Source organism: Sminthopsis crassicaudata, chromosome 2 (assembly GCF_048593235.1).
Source record: "Sminthopsis crassicaudata isolate SCR6 chromosome 2, ASM4859323v1, whole genome shotgun sequence".
Lineage (NCBI taxonomy): Eukaryota > Metazoa > Chordata > Mammalia > Dasyuromorphia > Dasyuridae > Sminthopsis > Sminthopsis crassicaudata.
This window is the reverse complement of record NC_133618.1, coordinates 488,625,334-488,645,246: the sequence shown is the minus strand read 5'-3', so window position 1 is coordinate 488,645,246 and position 19,913 is coordinate 488,625,334. Positions and strand designations below refer to the sequence as shown.

Sequence of the window (19,913 nt, the reverse complement as noted above, 5' to 3'; positions counted from 1 at the left end):
TCCCTGGTCCAAGACATGACTCTCTTAAAACAACCCATGTTTTTGTTTTGTTTTTATCTTTTTGGCTGTCAAAAACTTTTAATGAGCTGGTAGTTCACTTAAATCTGCAGATCTTCAAATGAATAGATATGCCTTTCCTATCTTATAACTAGTAAAAATCTGTAAGTATAAGGCTTTGGACTTATTAAATTTCATCCTACTAGGTTTATCCCAATTATAGCCTATCAAAATCTTTTTAGATCATAATTCTGATTTATATTGTAATCTGCCTACTCCATTGAAACTTGTTCTGGCCTTCAAAGCAAACAAAATTGTCTTCTACGTGATAGTCTTTTAAATATTTAAGATAGCTATCAGATATCCCCTTAATATTTATAGAGTTGATTTAAATTTTTTTTTTACTTTGGTCTTTTAAAAGATGTTATATATCAGCTGTAAAAGCTATAGTTATTTGAGGATTTTTGCAAGGGGGCAATTTTTAATGGGGATCCACTGTGAAAAGTGCTAGAAAGTTGACTTCAGTTGTAAGAAACTTTAGAATGTAAGTTTCTGCTTCATCAATACAACAGCTTAAAAAAAAATTAAATTATATTCAATCTGGGACTCTATAGTTCATCTAACTAAAATGAAATAGTTCACTGTTAGAAGTCTTTCTTTAAGAAGAAAAAAAAATCAGAAAGATTATTTATTCCCACTTCGCATGATTTTTTGGACATGGTAGGCACTTAATGTCTGCTGGCAGTTATTAAGCTAACCAAGTATTTATAGTGTTCTAGCTTTTTTGAAGTATATCAATGAAATGCAAAGATTCTAAGAATGAAGATGATTTTAAAAGCAAAAAAAAAATAGGCCCACTTTCAAATTCAAAATTAAATTTAAATGTCCATATGTACACTAACAACAACAACAAAAAAGGACACGTCTACTAAATAAAACATTCAGTAAAATGTAGGCATATTTTATATTATTTTTTGTTCCTAGACCCCATACTGTTACTCTTTCCCCACCCCCACAATTAAAGAAAAAAATATACTTTACCACAAGCTACTCAGATTTGCTTTCTCTAAAATTTTAGAAAAAACTTTAGATAATGGAAAACATTTTAATACCCCACTTCTTCAGAAAAATGGAAAAAATATAATTATGCAAACATATTAAAGCACTGCACTCACAAGTTACAAAGTTGTAGGGATAGGTAAACTTTAAAAATACAATTTGGTGCTCTGATACCTATTTCTATTACACTAACTATACCATGTACCAAGTAATCTTATATTTTTCAAATATTAGCAGATCTTACAATGTCACAAATTATTTGATTTCATAAAACAAAAAAGCTAACATTACAAAGTAAAAAGAAATAAAGCAAAATATAAAGCTTTATGCTCTTTTAATTAAAAAAATTTAAATAATAGAATATATACATGTGCACATTAAATATGCACATCTTTTGTATAAGTTGAATTTTTTATATGTACTTACATTTTAGAATAGCTGCTATAACTCCCCACTATCTTTTCTACAGTAGTGACAAAACAGACATTATTTTTAATAATTAGTACCTATTTTTATTGCCCTAAAATATCTAGTGTTATTTTTTACCTCATGTAAAAAGAAACATAAATAAAATAGAATAAACTTAATACATTCCTAAGGAAACATTTTTTCTTCAATTCTATATAGAGAGACATCAGAATGGTGCTTAAAGCATTACCATTAGGTAGTACAATGATTTGAACAGTGGCATTGACCAGGAGATATATCTCCTACACATCAAGTTCATTTAAATAGGTGCTACTATAGAGAAAACTCTTTATAAGTTTCCTTCAATAAAAAATGGTCTAAATCACTATTGATTAGAAAAATGCAAATTAAAACAACTGACATACCACCTCACACCTATCAAATTGGCTAATATGATAGGAAAAGATAATGATAAATGTTTAAGGGAATGTAAGAAAAACTGGGGCATTAATTCATTGTTGTGAACTGATCTAGTCATTCTGAAGAGCAAGTTGGAACTAGTTCCTTTCAAAGGGCTATAAAACTGTGCAGTAGATACAGCAGGACCACCACTGGGTCTGTATCCCAAAGAAATAATAAAAGGAGGAAAAGGACCCACATGTACAAAAATGTTGGTAGCAGCACTTTTTGTAATGGCAATGGATCAGAAATTGAGTGGAAACCATGAATTGAGGATTGGCTAAATAAATTATTGTATATGAATTAATAGAATATTATTAATAGTTCAGTAAGAAATGATTAAGAAAAAAAAAGAAATGAATAGGCTGAGTTGAGAAAAGCCTGGAAAGACTTACATGAACTAATGTTGAGTAAAGTAAATAGAATCACAAGAACATATTACACAATAATAGCAAGATTATGTGATGATCAACTATGATAGAGTTAGCTCTTTTCAGCAATAAGTGATCCAAGCCAATCCCAATAGATTTGGGATAAAAAATGTCACTTTTTTATGTTTGCTTTTTCTTCCTTACAGTTTTTCCTTTTGTTCTGATTTTTATTTCACAACATGACAAATAAGGAAATATATTTAAGATGATTGCACATGTATGTATAATCTATATCAGACCGTTTGCTGTCTTGGGAAGGGGAATGATGAGGAAGGGAGAAAAAATTTGGAACTCAAAATCTTACAAAAATCAATGCTGAAACTACCTTTACATGTAATTGGAAAAATAAAATAAATACTATTAAGGAAAAAAAAAACAAGCTTCCTTTAATCAATCCTATACATTTAAAAGGCTCAGTGTTCTTTATTCATTGTTCATTAATTATGAAAACATGCATAGAAAAACAAATTATATCCTAGTTTGAATTACAATGGAGATGACATTAGAAAAATTAAGAAAGACAGTTGAAAAACCTAAAGTTCAACAACTTCTGGTTATATTAGGGATGGAGGAATGGTTTGTCAAACTAATGAAGAAACTGTACCTATATCAATTAATAATGAATAGCTAACATTTAAATAGCATTCAGTATGTGCCAGGCACTATACTAAGCTAAAATTTTTTTTAAGTTTATTATTATTTATTATTTCATTTGATCTTCACAACAACCCTGGAAAGTAGGTGCTATATATTATCTCCATTTTAAAGAACAGGAAATTGAGGCAAAAAGAAGTTAGGTGAACTACTCAGGGTCACACAATTAGTAATTGTCTGAGAATGCATTTGAACTTCTTGACTACAGGCTCAGTGCTTTATCCATTATTACATTTAATGTTCACATAATCAAGTCTTTGCCAATCCCCTTGTATGAAAATGACAAAATAATATTAAAAACTCTTCAGCAGAAACATCAGAAAATCAGAACTTGAAATCATATGAAAAAATTTGTTAAGGGTGATAGAAGGGTACATACATTTGTCTTATATCTACAAATTTCATTCATATTCAATTTATAATTTAGCCTCATGGAAAGAGGCATTTCAAAACATTCCACTGCTTTTTAAAATTGAAAAAGAAAAATTGATAATTGTTTTTATTTCAAAAATGTGCACATGTGTGTGTATCTTAGAATTCATGGCACCTGATAGGATAACATTCACATATAAGCATCTTACAAATTTTTAATTAAGTGACAGTATATGAGAGAGATGATAAAAGGTCTTAATATAATCCATTCATAAATCTAAAACTAAAGGTAATTCTTAAAATCATGTCTTTTAAATTTCCCTAAACATAGATGCCAAGAGTTTAGCATGTATTTTGCTATGAGAGAATCAATGAATCATTTCCAAGTTAAAAGTATAAGTTCACACATTAATTTAACAATAAATGGGCACTAAAAAAACCCAACAATTTCCCAAAGCAAAAACTAAACACTGAATAACAGTGAATGTCTCTGAGAAAAAAAGAAATGATTAAAACTCAATTGTTAAGTTAGAAAGCTAGCTACATACCTGGCGTTGTAAGGATGAATGCTCTCTATCATGTAAGTGCTGATGATTAGAAACTGACAAATGCCATGAATGAACTTGATTTTGAGAATGAGTTCGAGCTACATCTGAAGGTTGTGTTAAAAGTTGTGGGGTAAGTTGTTGATCAAGATCATGTTCTAAGACTTGACTTGAACTATCTTGGCCAAATGCTGAGTCATCAAATTGAGGAAGGAGACCTTCCTGAAGAAGATCTTCTGGATCAAGTCCTGTGAATGTCTCAGTTTGAGACCCCACTTGATGAAGCAAATTATCTTCTAGAGATGAAAAACCATTTGTTTCTACATGATCATTAAAATGTCCCATGTGAGAAGCAGAATTTACAGGATCTGGGAAATTCATGTGCACAGGAGATAATTTTGAGCTGCTGAAGTTACCCTGAGGATGTGCTGAATGCAACATTTCAAAATTATTTGAATTCAAAGATGAATTTGAGTTTAGGATATGTTGGGTAGAATCCTGCTTGGTCCCCGTCTGAGACATAAAGGCATTGCTTCCAGTAAAATCAGATAAAGAATGAGTTGAATGACCAGATGCAAGAGCTGTGGAGGACTGAAGAAGACTGCTTGGAGATATGTGATTACTGGAGAAGGAATAATGTGAAGAAAACTGTTGTGAGTTATTGACAGAGCAAGGAGTCATATTTGGAGACTGTCCATCAAAATTCCCATCTTGGTGATTGCCACAGAAGTGCATTGAAGCATTTGATGTTGGAGAAAACTGTTGCATGGAAAGAGATTGTTGTGAAGTTGATGCACTGGTTATCTGAGATGGGTGAGCAACATGGACTCTATGTGGACCAGAAATATTAACTTCCATAAAGTTTTTAGATTGGCTTAAAGTTTCTTGCCCTGGGTTATTATTATTGTTTCTGTTCTGTTGTGACTGTAGTGATGTGCACTGTTGCTGTTGCTCAGTGACCTGAAATAAGGCAAAGTCAGGGTGTGCTACAAAGCTTTTAGTTTGCTGCATAGAATGTGAATGTCCTTGTTGATGAAAAGGAGACCCATTTTGATTTGAAACACTAGTCTGATGGCCCCACATTGGACTACCATCAGCTACATCTGGAAACAAACCATTAGACTGATTTGGGGGATGGACTGGGGAACAATTAAATTGAGAATGTGGTGATAACACATTTTCAACTGGGCTACTAAATGACTGATTAACTTGGTGAAGTTTCAGTGACTCAAACTGATTTAAATGTTCAAAATCAGTCATCTTCTGTGGTGTTTGAGTATCTTGGACATGGTTCAATGAATCTATGTGCAAAGGTTCAAATTCTACACCCAAATTCAATTCATCAACAAGTGAAACAGGTCCTGGTTGTACAAAGGCATCGTCTGACAAATCCTCTAAGGTCTCACCAAAAAGATTGGCATCGTCAAAAAAGTCCATCATTGGATCAGTCATCTTGAAAATTCTAGGCCACTTGAATGGTTCACTCCAAATATATATTAAATTTATCTTCTTTATAGTGAGTAGGAACAGAGGTCATCAACTAACTGATCCAAGGCATGTCAGTGTTTATTATTGCTCTGGAGAATTGGACATCCTGGCATGTCATAATTCTAATAGAAAAAAAAAAAAGCAAAAAATTTAAATTTAAGATTAGTTTTTCAGCAGTTATTTATATAATTAATGGATTATGAAACCATTATCTTTCTAATTTAAGTCTCAAAATTCAGTGCTTTGTGTTATAGAATAAATTCAGAAAAATTCTCAGTATTCTTGGAGATGAAATGACTATATATACTTATAAATACCAATATACATTTACATGTCATCACCTTGAACTTCATGTGAATAGGTAAGTGAGAATTCAAGTTTAGAGCATAAAATCATCTTAATCAACCCACCAGAAGGAGAAATAAGCCTTGCCTAAAATATGACTAAAATACCCTTTGCTACTTTTTTAATCATAAAAATTAAAATTATATAAATATGAAAATGCATTGTATAATGATGTAGTGCAAACTATAACTTCATTGATAAGCATTATATAACAATAATTTCCATTGTCTAGCACTAATACTATTACTTTGAATTTTATTGTAGAAACTTTAAAAATCCCAAGGTTAACTTAACCTTTTCTGAATAAATTCAGAAAAAAATGATGTTGTACATAGCAATCAAGTTTTCCAGCAATGTAAGTGAAAATTGGGGTGATATTGTGGTTATCAATATTTAATTCAGAAACTTAGAAATCCCACTTAAATTTGTTACATTTATTCCTTGTTCCCAGTCAAACATTTTATAAAATAGAGTTTAAAACAGAATTAAATTAGCTTTGTGAGTAAAAACTAAGCAGACTAGCATCATTTCCTCTCTTTTTTCTTTTTTTTTTTCCCCTGAGGCTGGGGTTAAGTGACTTGCCCAGGGTCACACAGCTAGGAAGTGTTAAGTGCCTGAGACCAGATTTGAACTCGGGTCCTTCTGAATTCAAGGCTGGTGCTCTATCCACTGCGCCACCTAACTGCCCCCATCATTTCCTCTCAAAAAAAAAAAAAGATATAACAATGTAGATATGATGAGACATACATATTGAGAATAATCTAATTATAAAATAATCTATATTAAGCCATAGTTAACAAAAAAATTGCAAATAAACCATGGCAAATTATTCCTATTAACATTTTCAAACACATTTTCCAAGTTAACTAGTTTCTTCTTCTCTAATTCAAATAATACTCATGATTCTTATTCAGAATTCTTTAGTTCTTCTCTGAGATTTCTTGTCTTCATTCACCCTAATTTAACCTTTGTTTCTGTACTATTTGCTATTATTAGCACTTTTTTTAATAGCTCGATGAGTCATTTTGGTTCAGCATCATACAATACTTGAAAGTTCAACAAAACACTTTCCTCACAATCCTCTTAATCTCTGTGCAAGTATCATCATCATTTTGCAGATGAGGAAACTGAGATCCACTATCTGTTTAGTATTTTGACTAAGGTTATATGCATGATAATTAGTCAAGATTTTAATTTAAGTCCTCTATTCTAAATCTAGTGATATTTGCACTATGATACAATTTACTCTGCTCCACTTGAACTGAAGAATTTCTTAAAAGAATTCATTTGATTGTGTCAATTGCACTGTGACCTACAGCATTCCTGGCTGCCTACCATGCCTTGAATACTCTCTTCTTCCTTATTCCTTCAAATACTACATGAGCAGCCCAAAGAATTTGTCAGTTTGTCTTGCCTAAGCAGCATGGAAAGATAATGATCTACGACTGAAATTTAGTAGGAATAGAAGATAGCATTTTTAGATTTAAACATGATGAATCAATATAGCTAATATCAACGAAATACTTGTAAGAAATGGTATATATGTATTTTAACATGTTTAACATGTATGGAACTGCATGCCATCAAGGGGAGGGATAAAGGGAAGGAGGGGAAAAGTTGGAACAGAAGTGTTTACAAGGGTCAATGTTGAAAAATTACCCATGCATATGTTTTGTCAATAAAAAGCTATAATTTTTTTAAATGATATATACGATTGGGAATAAACATAATAGAAAAATGAACCTATCTTAACCAATAGTGTAGCTTGGGTGGGGGTGAAAGGTAAAGGGAACAGATGGAGGGAAAAAAAGAGGAGGAAGAGGAAGCTATGGTAGCTGCCTGGCATGTAACTGGTGAAGAATTTAAAGGAATACATGGACATATTACTTTATTACTATAGTATTTATATTTATGTGCTTCCCACATATGAAAAGCACTTTGCAAAATCTTAAAGTACTATGTAAATTCTAGAGAATGTTACTGTAACATTTCTATTAAGTGAACTTAATGAAAAAAAGTTGCCTTGTCCTACAACCTTTAACTTATTGACCCTAACTCATTCACTTTCACAGATACTGGCTCAACTTTATCTACTGATTTTAGTTTTGTCCTCATTAATTTGCACTTTTTGAAATCAGCAGAATTGTTCTTCACTATGTTCTTCAGGTGGTTTAAGATTTATAACTAGAAGGTAAAAAATGTTTTTATTTTTAATCTTTTCCCTATTCCTACAGAACACATAATAAGTTATGCTAACTATACTCATTAAATAATGCTCCCAATAAATCCTCCTGTCATTGGCCCAAATTTAAGTTTTCAATCTAAGACTGTCCTAATATAAATACAACAAATCTACAGCCTAAATGTTTTTATTCTTTCAAACTATAGGAAAATCACCTTCACCAGTGACTGTCATCACATTTTATATAATTTTTAGATTGGAGGATAAGAGAGTAGTAAATTAAAATGTCAACACTAAAAAGTAAATCATTTTATCACCATACAATTGCATAAAGAAACAGACTGTGAGCACTGCTAAGAAAGAATACCATCAAGACCCCATTGCCTATGGATATAAAACATAACTAGACATAACTGCATTTACAAAAAGTTACAATATGTATTTGTCAGAAGGACAAAAATTGTACATAATGGAATCACAAGTTAAAAAGAGGCTGAAAAAGAAAAAAGGCAAAGACAAAAAAAAAATCCTGGATACAGGAATTCCATGAGTCAAGATGGCAGAGTAAGCAATAAATCACTGTAACTCTCCTATATTCATCTCTAAACAATTATAAAATAGTACCCCCAAGCAAATCTCCGAATGACAAAACCAGCAATGGGATAAAATAATCTTTGAGCCCAAGAAACTTGGAAGATTGACAAGAAAGTGCTTCACTCATGGAAAAGGAAATACAATCCAGAACAAGAAGATTCCTAGCAAACAAGCAGCAAGTCCCACCTGAGAAAACCAGTGGAAGATCCTGAACCCCAGGATGGTAGAGTAGGGCAAAACTCCTACAATGCTTAAGCAAACAAATAGGCAACTGCTGGGTCCTAGACCTGTAAGTATAGGGGAAAAACAGAAATACCCCATCAGCCACAGCACATGCCAGATACCAACATAGAACCCTGGCTCTTCATCAAGTAAGGTGTCAGACACCAAGGGCTCCAGCAGCACCAGTCCTCTCCCCACCCCTCAGCACAGCATCAAACACAAGGGTCTCTAATGGTCTCAGGACAACTTCAGTACAGCACCAGGTAAAAGAGGCCTGAAGCAGTGCCTTTTCCACTCAAGAGCTCAAATTTAAGAGAAAAGGAAAAAGCCAAAAGCAACAACAAAAAAGAATCTGACTATAGAAAGTTATTATGGTGACAGGGAAAAATCAAGACACAAACTCAGGAAGAGAACCAAAAAACCTATGGGCAAAACCTCAAAGAAAAATGGGAAGTATTTTCAAAGCCAGAAAGAATTCATGGAAAAGCCCAAAAAGGACCTGAAAACTCATATAAGAGGTAAAAAAATTAGGGGAAAGAAATATGAACAAAGAAAGAGAATTTTGGAAAAAGAATCAATAGCTTGGGAAAAGACCACAACCACTTAAAAAAGTAAAATTGGTCAAATGAAAAAGTTCAAAATAAAAATCCACTCAAGAAAAATAACTCCTTAAAAAGTCCAATTGACCAAATGGGAAAAAAAAAGTACAAAAGTCAACTGAACAAAACAACCCCATAAACATCAGAATTAGGTAAATAGAAGCTAATGACTATGAGACATCAGGAATTAATCAAATTTTTTAAAATGAAAAATAGCATAAAATGAGGCAATAGCAGTTATTGAACTAGTTGAAAGTGATAATCAAAAGGAAAACCTGAATAACATCTTTCAAGAAATTATCAAGGAAAACTGCTTTGATATCCTGGAACCAGAGGACAAAATAAATAGGTATTCAAAGAATCCACCACTTGCCCCAAGAAATCCCAAAATAAAAACCTTAAGGAACATAAGAGAAAATCTGAGATTAAGAAAAAAATACTGCAACTGGCCAGAAACAATTCAATTATCTGGGAGCCACAATCAGGATAACACAGGATTTAGCAGCTGCAACATTAAAGAATCAGAGGTAACGGAAAATTATATTTTGAAGGCAAAGGAGTTAGGACTACAATCAAGAATCATCTAACCAATGAAACTAAGCATAACATTTCAAGGGGGGAAATGGTAATTCAATGAAACAGAAGAATTTTAAGCATTCATATAGAGAACATTAGAATTGGACAAAAATCTGATCTCCATTATCAAGACCCAAGAGAAGCCCAAAAAGGAAAAAAGTAAAAGAAAACAAGGGATTCAATGAAGCTATATTGCTTAAATTCCTACAAGGGAAAATGATACTTGTAATTCTTAATAACTGTACAACTAATAGAATGACTAGAATTAATATATACAGGCAGATGATAAGGGTATAAGATGAATGTGAGGAAATGATATAAAAAATAATTAAGAATGTAGGAGGGGGCAGACTGATAGAAGATAGGGAAGACTGAGGGAGGCTATATACAGAAGCAAAACACTGTCAATGAGGGGAAAGAGTAAAAGTCAATCTTGACTCATTTTGACAAGGAAAAAAAATGCTTTAGCACTTGAACCTTGCTCAGCACTGTACTTGTTGTCTTAATTGAGCAGTAGGGATTTAAGGCTGGCCAGGTGTACTGCTCAGTCCCAGCCATGGGCTGCTCTTCCCCAGTGAAGGTAGTGTTGTGCAGGTCTGTGAGATTGGACCACACAATGCTGAAGTTTTGCATGACAGTGGGCAGACTGAAAGGCAGTTCCTACAGAACAATGTAGGTGCAGTATATTGTCTCCTGGTTCCTAAAATAGTAATACTAAAAGGGGGATAGCTAGGCCCGCATGATGAGCAGAAGGAAAAGCAGTAGGAACAGCAGAGGTGGCACGAAAAGCAGTAGTAGCAGGAGCCCAAATGGCAGTGGCAGTAGTGGCAGTAGCAACCACAGCAGCAGCAGGCAGAGGACCCAGGACTCCTAATAGCCTTGAGTCCCAAGCAGTGGCCAGAAATTCTGAGCAGTGGAGGGCTTGCGATCATTAACTTTTGCCTCCACATCCAGATCCCCCTGCCAGAAAGCTTGAATGGTGGGGGTGGGGGGGAGACGGGGAAGAGTAGAGAGTGGTTTCTCTCAGAAAGTGAACTGGGTCAAGAAAGGAAAAATCTGGCTGGGCTGGCCTATTTCTTTACAGCTGATGACTTGATGGCTCAAGAAGAGAGAGAGAGACTGCTGACTTTGCATAGCTCTTCCCTTCTTATATTAGGTTCAGAGATTGAAGACACCAAAGTCATCTGTTTTATCCTGAATTATCATATTCATCCTGACTTTTGTATTGTCACTTGACTCTGATAATTCTGGAAGAAAGGGTAAAGATTACAACTTTGTGCAACTGTGTCTCTTTAAATCCAGTTCACTGGAAAGTCAAGACTTGCCCCTTGTATTGTCACTGGCCCTCTTCAAAACTGAGTTCTAAATTAATCAGAATTAAACCAGAATTAAAATAGCTATTTGAGAGGTTAGATAGAAGAGATAATGCCAAGGTAAAACAAGAAGATTTGGCTACTGATGGGATATATGGAGTGCAAAATGTCTAGGTTATAAACTGGGGAGACTAGAAGAATAATGGTGACCTCAAAAGAAACAAAGAAGGATTCTGGAGGGAAAAGGAAAATGTAATGATTTCTGTTTTAAATGTTGAATTTCAGATAACTCTGCGATGTACAATTTATAAAGTCCAATGGTGACATAACTGAAGCTCAAGAGTACAAGTGGGGCTATGGCTGGGTATATAAAAATCTGGCAGTCATATGTAGAGAGATGACAATTAAACTTAAAACAGCTAATGAAAAAAGAATGCAAAGAAAAGGACCCAAGACAGAACATTAGGATAAATTCAGTTTGTAGCATGAAATGAATTATAAGCCACCAAAAGATACTGAAAAGCAGCAATAAGAAAATACTCTGTACTCAGCAGTACTGAGTAGTATCATAAATAAAACAGATAATATCCAGAAAGAAACATAGAGAAAGATAGCATACCAACAAAGTCAAATACAAAAAAGGAGGACAAGGATAAGAACTGATAAAAATAAATTATCAGTTTTGGAAATTAAAAGATTGTTAACTTTGGAAAGAGTTTTTTCAGTTAAACAAAGAGACTGGAAGTCAAACTGAAAAGGCTAAATGAGTGAAAAGAAAAAAAGGTGGAAGTAATTTTTCCTATTTATGAGGAAAAAAAGATACAGAATCCTAACTGAAACAGATGGTGGGGTCTAGAAAAGGTTTTTTTTTTAAGGATGGGGAGACAAAAATATTTAAAGGCAATAGGGAAGGAAACACTAGATGGGGAGAGATTGAAGATTAGGGAGCAAAAAATGAATGAGAGAATATCAGAATAAAACACAATTGAATTTCTTTCTATACCAAGTCATGTAGAGAGGAGAAAGTGCAACCTTCTAATTGTGGGTATCCCCTAAGGTTCTTCTCTTTTCTCTATATATTCTCTATAATATTTCAATTTCAATTATTATCTCTATGCTGATGATGGTTTTTGGATTTCTTGAACTGAATGTTCCACAGGCATACAAAATGCAACATGAATAAAATTATATAAAAATGTATAAAAAAATCTTTTTTTTTCCTTTTATATTTTATTTTCTAATTAACACTCATTTACTTTTCCTTTTTTAAAATCACTCCTCAATTAAAAAAGAAAAAAAGAAAAGCCCTATAATATCTCTAATTCTTAAGTTCATCAACTCTTAGGAAGTATAAATACCCTGCTTCATAGGAATTAAGGCTGGTCACCATATTGAACAGAAAAACGCATCTTTTTCCTCAAATCCTCATCTCTCCTAAACTTCCATGTTACTATTAATGTCACTACCATCATTCCAGTCACCCAGGTTCACAGATTTAGGGTCTTCCTTGACTCCTTACTCACCATACACATTCATTCAATTGTCAAATTCTGTAATTTTTTCCTACAAAACATCCTTCCTATATGTACAATTCTTTCTACTCACTATGCTACCATCCTAATTCAGACCCTCATCAACTTCTTTCTGGGATATTACAATATGCTTTTAATTGGTCTTACTCTCTCAAGTTCTCTTTCCACTCCATTCCATCTTCCACATAGCACACAATGTGATTTTCTTGAAATACAAATTTGACTGTCACCATCTTCTTCAATAGTTTCCTATTTCTTGTAGTCCTTTGGCATTTAAAACTCTTCACAACCTAGCTTCTTCCTACTTTTCTCAAACATAACTCTCTCCTGGCACTCTTTGATTCAGCAATATTGACTTACTTGTTGTTCTTAGCACACAACACTCATCGTATATCTTGGTTCCTTTGAAGTGAATATTCCTCATACCTGGAGGGTTCTCCTCACCGCTGGCTCTTCCCATTCTTGGCCTATTTTAAGACTCAGCTCAAATGCCACCTTCGTTAAGAGTTCTGCATGATCTCATCTCCAGCCATTTAAGTCTTCCTATTTAAAGTTACCTTACTTTTATTCTCCATCTACATATGTGTGCTGTCTCTCAAACAGTAAGCTTATTTTATAAATTATATATGTATATTTTATATCCTTATTATATATCTATTTCATGACATCTATATGTCTAAGCTAACAAATGAAAAGACAACTAATACTGAAAGCACTGATTGTATTAGGCTATGGACTTTATTAAAATACTAGTTTTAAGTTCATACATTTAATGTGTTCCTTGTCTTTTTAATATTGTTGTATATTGACCTAGCAGTACCATTACTGGATCTATAACCCAAGGAAATCATAAAAGAGGGAAAAGAGCTCAAGTGCAAAAAATATTTGTAGCAGCCCTTTTTGTGATACTAAAGAATGAGAAAACGAGAAGATGCCCATCAATTGGTGAATGGCTGAACAAATTGTGGTATATGAAGGTAATGGAATATTATTGTTCTATAAAAATAATGAACAAGCTGATTTTAGAAAGGTCTGGAAAGATTTACATGAACTGATGTTAAGTGAAAAAAGCAGAATTAGGAACACATTGTACACAATAACAGCAAGAGTGTACAATGATCAACAATGAAAGACTTGGCTCTCCTCAAGTGGTTCAATGATACAAAGCAATCCCAATAGGCTTTGGACAGAAAATGCTAACTGCATCCAGAAAAAGAACTAAGGAGACAATGTAAATCAACACATGCTATGTTCAATTTTTTTTTTTTTATCGTTCCCACTGTTTTTCCTTTTTGCTTTGATTTTTCTCTTCCAACATGATCCATAAAGCAATGTATAAAAATAATTTTGTTCCCTTATGAACTGGATTTTATATTTTGAGTGTTTTTGCCTTTCATTATCTCCTCAATACTTAGAATGGTGCCTGGCATCTAGGTATATAATAAATGCCAGCTGATTAATTGAATATCTATAAGCTATAGTAAGACCTCACCAATAGGTAATTCAGATATATGGCAATCTATTAGATAACCAATTAGATAACATCCAAGAAAAAAAGAAAATGAGAGACTAAAAAGCCAAATTAGTGTCACAAAATTTAACACACTAAAAACTTATTCTTGCATACATGAGAGTTTTCAGGCATTTATTTTGTAAGAGTCTTTCCCAATAACTTCTGAAATGAGTGTGTTCCCTCTGAAATTATCTTCTATTGGGGGCAGCTAGGTGGTACTGTATAGAGTACCAGCCCTGAAGTCAGGAGGACCTGAGTTCAAATTTGGTCTTGGATACTTGACATTTCCTAGCTGTGTGACCCTGGGCAAGTCACTTGACCCCAATTAACTCAGCCAAAAAAAAATATTATCAACTGTTTTTATTATGAAAGTTTGTACTTATTTACTTGTTGTCTAACCCATTAGAATTTAAGTTTGAATTCAAGGATAGTGTTTTTCTTATGTGTTTAGCAAAAGTAAGTCCTATAATAAGTACATGTTGATATAATTATTTCAGATTCTATTTATTTACAAATTCTTTCAATAAGCTTACTTATTAAGCAACTTCCTTCTCTTGAATGATCTTAAGATATGTATGAAAACTTCTTGTTGGAAAAGACAGTTGTGTTTTTGTAATGAAATAAAGAGGATTTTGCATCCTCCATATTTTTAAGTCAACTATATAACTATAAAGATGTTTTGCTATAGGAAATAACTTGCAAGCCTTTGTATTACTTTCTCATATTTTCATCAAGGATCTTCTCAATACATTTATAGATCATTTTCAAAAAGATGCAAAGTTTAGGCAGTTAGATTAATTAGTGATGTCCTTGTTTGCCTTTTCTTAAGCATTAAGTGACATTTACAAAGAGCCTTAAGATTTGCAAATACCTTGTACACTTATTACATTTAATCCTTTCTCCCTTTATAGTAGATATTATACGTATTATCATTATTTTACAAATGAAGTAATAGAGGCTCAAAGGTGTTAAATGACTTGTCCCCTGTCACAGTCAGTAAATCACAATCATAGTAAAATATATATATCCAGTCTTCCTGACATCAAGTCCTGCACCTGCCATTCTACAACATTTGTGATTTATCCCGTTTCTTCTACCCAAAATATTGAATAAAATAAGCTCTTAATGCTATCAAGATCATACAACTTTCAGAGTACATTTCCTCTGTGTGTACTTGGCCTGGACCTATTATTCTTTCCTACCTAATCCTAAATACCATGTCTACTTCCTCATTAGAAAAAAGTTTAATTAATGCATTTTTAATGGAGTTGTGAAATAATAAAACCTTTCTGGAGAACAATTTGGAACTATGTTAAAGGATTATAAAACTGTACCTACCTTTGATACAGCAGTGTTACTATTAGGGGTATATCCCAAAGAGATCATTAAAGAGGAGAAAGGACCCAGATGTGCAAAATGTTTGTAGAAGCCCCTTCTGTAGGGCCAAGAAACTAGAAATTGAGTGGATGCCTATAAATTGGAGGAATGATGGAATAAGTTATGGTATATTAATGTAATGGAATATTGATGATAAGCAACCTCAAGTGAGGTTGATTCAGGCCAATTCCAATAGACTTGAGATAGAAGAGAGCCATCTATATCCAGAGACTGGGGGCTCAATGTGGACACAACATAGTATTTTTACTGTTATTGTTTGTTTGCTTGTTTTTTTCTCTCTCACATTTTTCCTTTTTGATCTGATTTTTCTTGTGCGGCATGACAAATGTGGAAATCTGTTTAGAACATGCTTTAACTATATTGGATTGCTAAGGGAGGGGAAAGAAAGGAAGGGAGAAAAATTTGTAACACAAGGTTTTTCAGGGGTGAATGCTAAAAACTATCTTTGCATGTATTTTGAAAAATAAGAAGCTCTTATTAAAAAAAGAAAGAAAAAAAAAATGATGAGCAGAATGATATCAGAGAAGCCTGAAAAGACTTACATGAACTGATGCTGAGTAAAGTGAGCAGAACCAAGAGAATATTTTATACAATAACAAGATAATGTAATGATCAAGTGTGACAGATTTGGCTCCTCAACACAATGTGATAATTCAAGGCAATTCCAATAGATTGGGTATGGAAAATACCATCCACATCCAGAGAGAGAACTATGGAGACTGAATATGGATTGAAGGACAATATTTTCAGCTTGTCTATTTCTTTCTTTCTTTCTCATAGTTTTTTCCCTCTATTCTCATTTTCTTGTATCCCATGACAAATATGGAAATAGGTTTAAAAGAATTGCACATATTTAATCTACATCAGATTACTTAATATCTTGGGGAGGGAAGAGCAAAGGAGGAAAGAAGAAAAATTTGGAACACAAAAGTTTTATAAAAACAAATGTTGAAAACTATCTTTACACGTATTTAGAAAATAACATACTATTGAACATTTTTAAAAATACAATCAAAAAAAGAGTCTGGTCATTTCTACTTCCTGAAAAAAAATTATTTTCTAAACTGCATAGTTTTAATCATGTTAACATAATTGGATGCTATATTTATATATTATATATATTCTTAAGAATCAAAGTTTCAAGTGAATCATATGACAAAAGACCGATATATATAATGAGTAAAAGCAGGCAACAATATATTTCTTTTTTAAAATAGTATTTTATTTTTCCAAATACACATAAAAATAATTTTAAACATTCATTTTTGTAAAACTTTTGTGTTCCAAATTTTCCTTCCTCTGTCCCTTACCTCCCTCCTCCCCAAGACAGCAAGCAATCTAAGTTAAATGTGTGCAATTCTTTTAAATATTTCCATATTGTCACATCCATATTGAAAAATCAGATCAAAAGGGAAAAAACACAGAAAAAAACCAAACAAGCTAACAAACAATAACCACAACAAAAGGTGAAAATACTATGCTTCGATCCACATTCAATCTCTATAGTTCTTTTCTCTGGATGCAGATGCCATTTTCCATCACTAAGTCCTTAAATGCCTTAAATCAAGAAATTGTTGAAAAGAGCCAAGTCCATCAAGTTAATCAAGACATAATTCTTGTTACTGTGTACAATATTCTCTTGGTTCTGTTCACTTCACTCAGCATCAGTTCCTGTAAGTCTTATCCAGACTTTTCTGAAATCAGCCTGTTCATCATGCTGCAATATATTTCTAAAAATGACCTGCACACAAGAAGCAAAACATATTTATCTGAGAAATATGCAATAGGAAAAGATGTACAATCATAAAATAACAAATATACAATGCATAGACTACACTAACACCCCAAATAAGTTTTTTTTTAAAGCATAGCCAAAAACATAGATGAATTGTGAATGCAAGGATGGAAGGATAATCCTTGCCATTATCATCACAGATACATTCAACTATTGGATGATGTTTCCTACCTCGGAGCAGATTAGAAGCAGCAAATTAGAAGAAGGAGAAGAGGAAATGACAGATACAATAGCAGCAAAAAGTGACAGACAAAAAAATTTTTTCTACTTAGATACCAGAACTGAAATACACAGCCTTCTGAGGGCAAATAGGACTATATTTCTCATTAGACCTTGAATAAATCACTCTAAAAGCATAATTTCACTGTTATTAGTAATAATGGTTCTAAATCATTAAAAAGATCATAGAACTGGAAGGGATCTTAAAGACTAATTAATCTAATCTACTCATTTTCAGGAGACATCTAAGCGGTACAATGGATAGAGCACCTTGCTTGGAGTCTCCTGATTCAAGTTACTATTATGTGATCCTAGGTATGTCACTTTGCCCTATTTGTCTCAGTTCCCTCACCTGTAAAATGAGTTGAAGAAGGAAACAGCAAACTACTATTGTTATTTTTGTTAAGAAAACCCCAAATGGGGCCACAAAGAGTCAGACATGAGTGAAAAAACACATCAAAAAAGGATCAAAGAGATTCAACAACTTGTTAAAATCACGAGTAATTCAAAGCATGTACTAGTACTCACTGTATAAGACAACAGGGAAATATTCCCTATCAAATGATTTTTTATTCTAGATTATTTAAATTGTTCAAATGTTGTTGCCAGAAGGCTTGAGCCTCAGTTAGCTAGAAAATTCACTTAGGTATAATTATTCCAAAATGTAGCATCACAGAATTTCTTTTGCATTCACTTCCTTTTTCCTCTACCATCAAGCAACCACTAATGTGTTTAGTCAATCACAGATCCTGCAAAAAACACTTATCAACTCATACAATTATCTACTTATACTTCAATGGATCTGTGATTTCATTCATACAAATATTTTCTTAAATGGGACATATCCTATCATCTTTAACTTCTTATCTTATGCAATTCTTATCCAAACCTTCCCATAAATACTCCATTAAAATATGGTAGAAGTCTCCTACATCTTTTAGACTAGTATAGGACTTAGGATTGTCCATCTGCTGTCATTTGATTTATGATGAACTTTATGATGAACCAACTTCCTTTCCTGATAATATATTTCTTATGTATATTTTATTTATTCATTCATTTGAAAAGCATTATTACACATCTATTACATGCCAGGTACCATGCCAGGCTCTGGGAATACAAAGACAAAAAAAAGAATATCTGCCCTCAAGGAGCTTACATTAGATTGAACAGAAATAATATACACCAAAAAGCAAAATCAAAATATATTCTGAGTAAAGCAATATAAATTCTGGAAGAAATAGGACACTAGTAAATGTGAAGATGAAGATAAGTCTACAATGAGTGACAAATGAGCTAAGCTGTGAAATAAGCTGAAAATTCAAAGAGGCAGAAATACATTCCAAGTTTGGAGGTCAACTTGTATAAAAACTGGGTAAGAAGAAAAAGAAGCAGACCAGTTTGGCTGGCACATATATAGAGAGCAATATGCAAAAAGCCTGAAAAGCAGCTTGTAACTGGACTATGAGAGGCTTTTAAAACCTGACAGTGGAATTTCTATTTTATCCTAAAAGCAAGGGGGAACTACTGGAGATCCCTGAATAAGGGAGGGGAGCAAGTATCCTAGTCACATGTATACTTTAGTAATATAAATTTGGCAACAGAATGAAAGACAGAATGGAGTGAAGAAAGAACCAAAATGATGAAAAGAATTAGGAAATAACTGCAATAGTCCAAGCAAGAGATAATTAGGGCCTGAACTAAGTTATTGGCATATGAATGGAAAAAAGGCAGATGTGAGAGCCTTGCCTTGCCTGTGCTGCCATGCATCTGGCCTGATTAGTCCAGTTCACCCCCAAAGCATACCTTATATTAATCCCAATGAAGGATTATGAAGATCTGGCTACTGAATGCATATAAGGGATAAAGGAAAGGAAAGAGTTGAGGACTTCCTCCAAAGTTGCCAATATATGTGACTAGAAGGATATGTATTCAAAAAATAGGAAAGTTAAGAAGAGGGATGGACCTGGGATTATACTTTCAATATGCTGAGTTTGATATAACTAGATTGAATGCCCAGTTGAAGCAGTTGGTAAAGAGAGCCTGAATCCTATTTCTTCTCTTTGGAAATATATAACAACCAACTTGTACTGTACATTTTTCTGTTACAACAAATGGTTTTATCTAACACAAAGGTTATAAATAAAAATAAAAAATCTCTAGGATTTAAATGAAAAAAATCTTTCAGATAATTCCTACTACATAAAATAAG

General features: G+C 33.1%; 1 protein-coding gene across 14 annotated transcripts in view; it reads right to left on the bottom strand.

Moving 5' to 3' along the window:
- The window catches only part of CHD9 (chromodomain helicase DNA binding protein 9), a 241,857-nt gene that overhangs the window by 165,451 nt on the left and 56,493 nt on the right, over positions 1-19,913 (bottom strand). For 13 of the 14 annotated variants that reach the window (XM_074293386.1, XM_074293394.1, XM_074293384.1 and 10 more), the window contains one exon: positions 3,929-5,535. In XM_074293386.1, coding sequence (XP_074149487.1) covers positions 3,929-5,377 — 1,449 coding nt within the window. In that variant the 5' untranslated portion in view covers positions 5,378-5,535. Of the gene's footprint in view, positions 1-3,928; positions 5,536-8,720; positions 8,822-19,913 lie in introns of all 14 variants that reach the window. The other variant, XM_074293388.1, reaches the window with a different exon arrangement.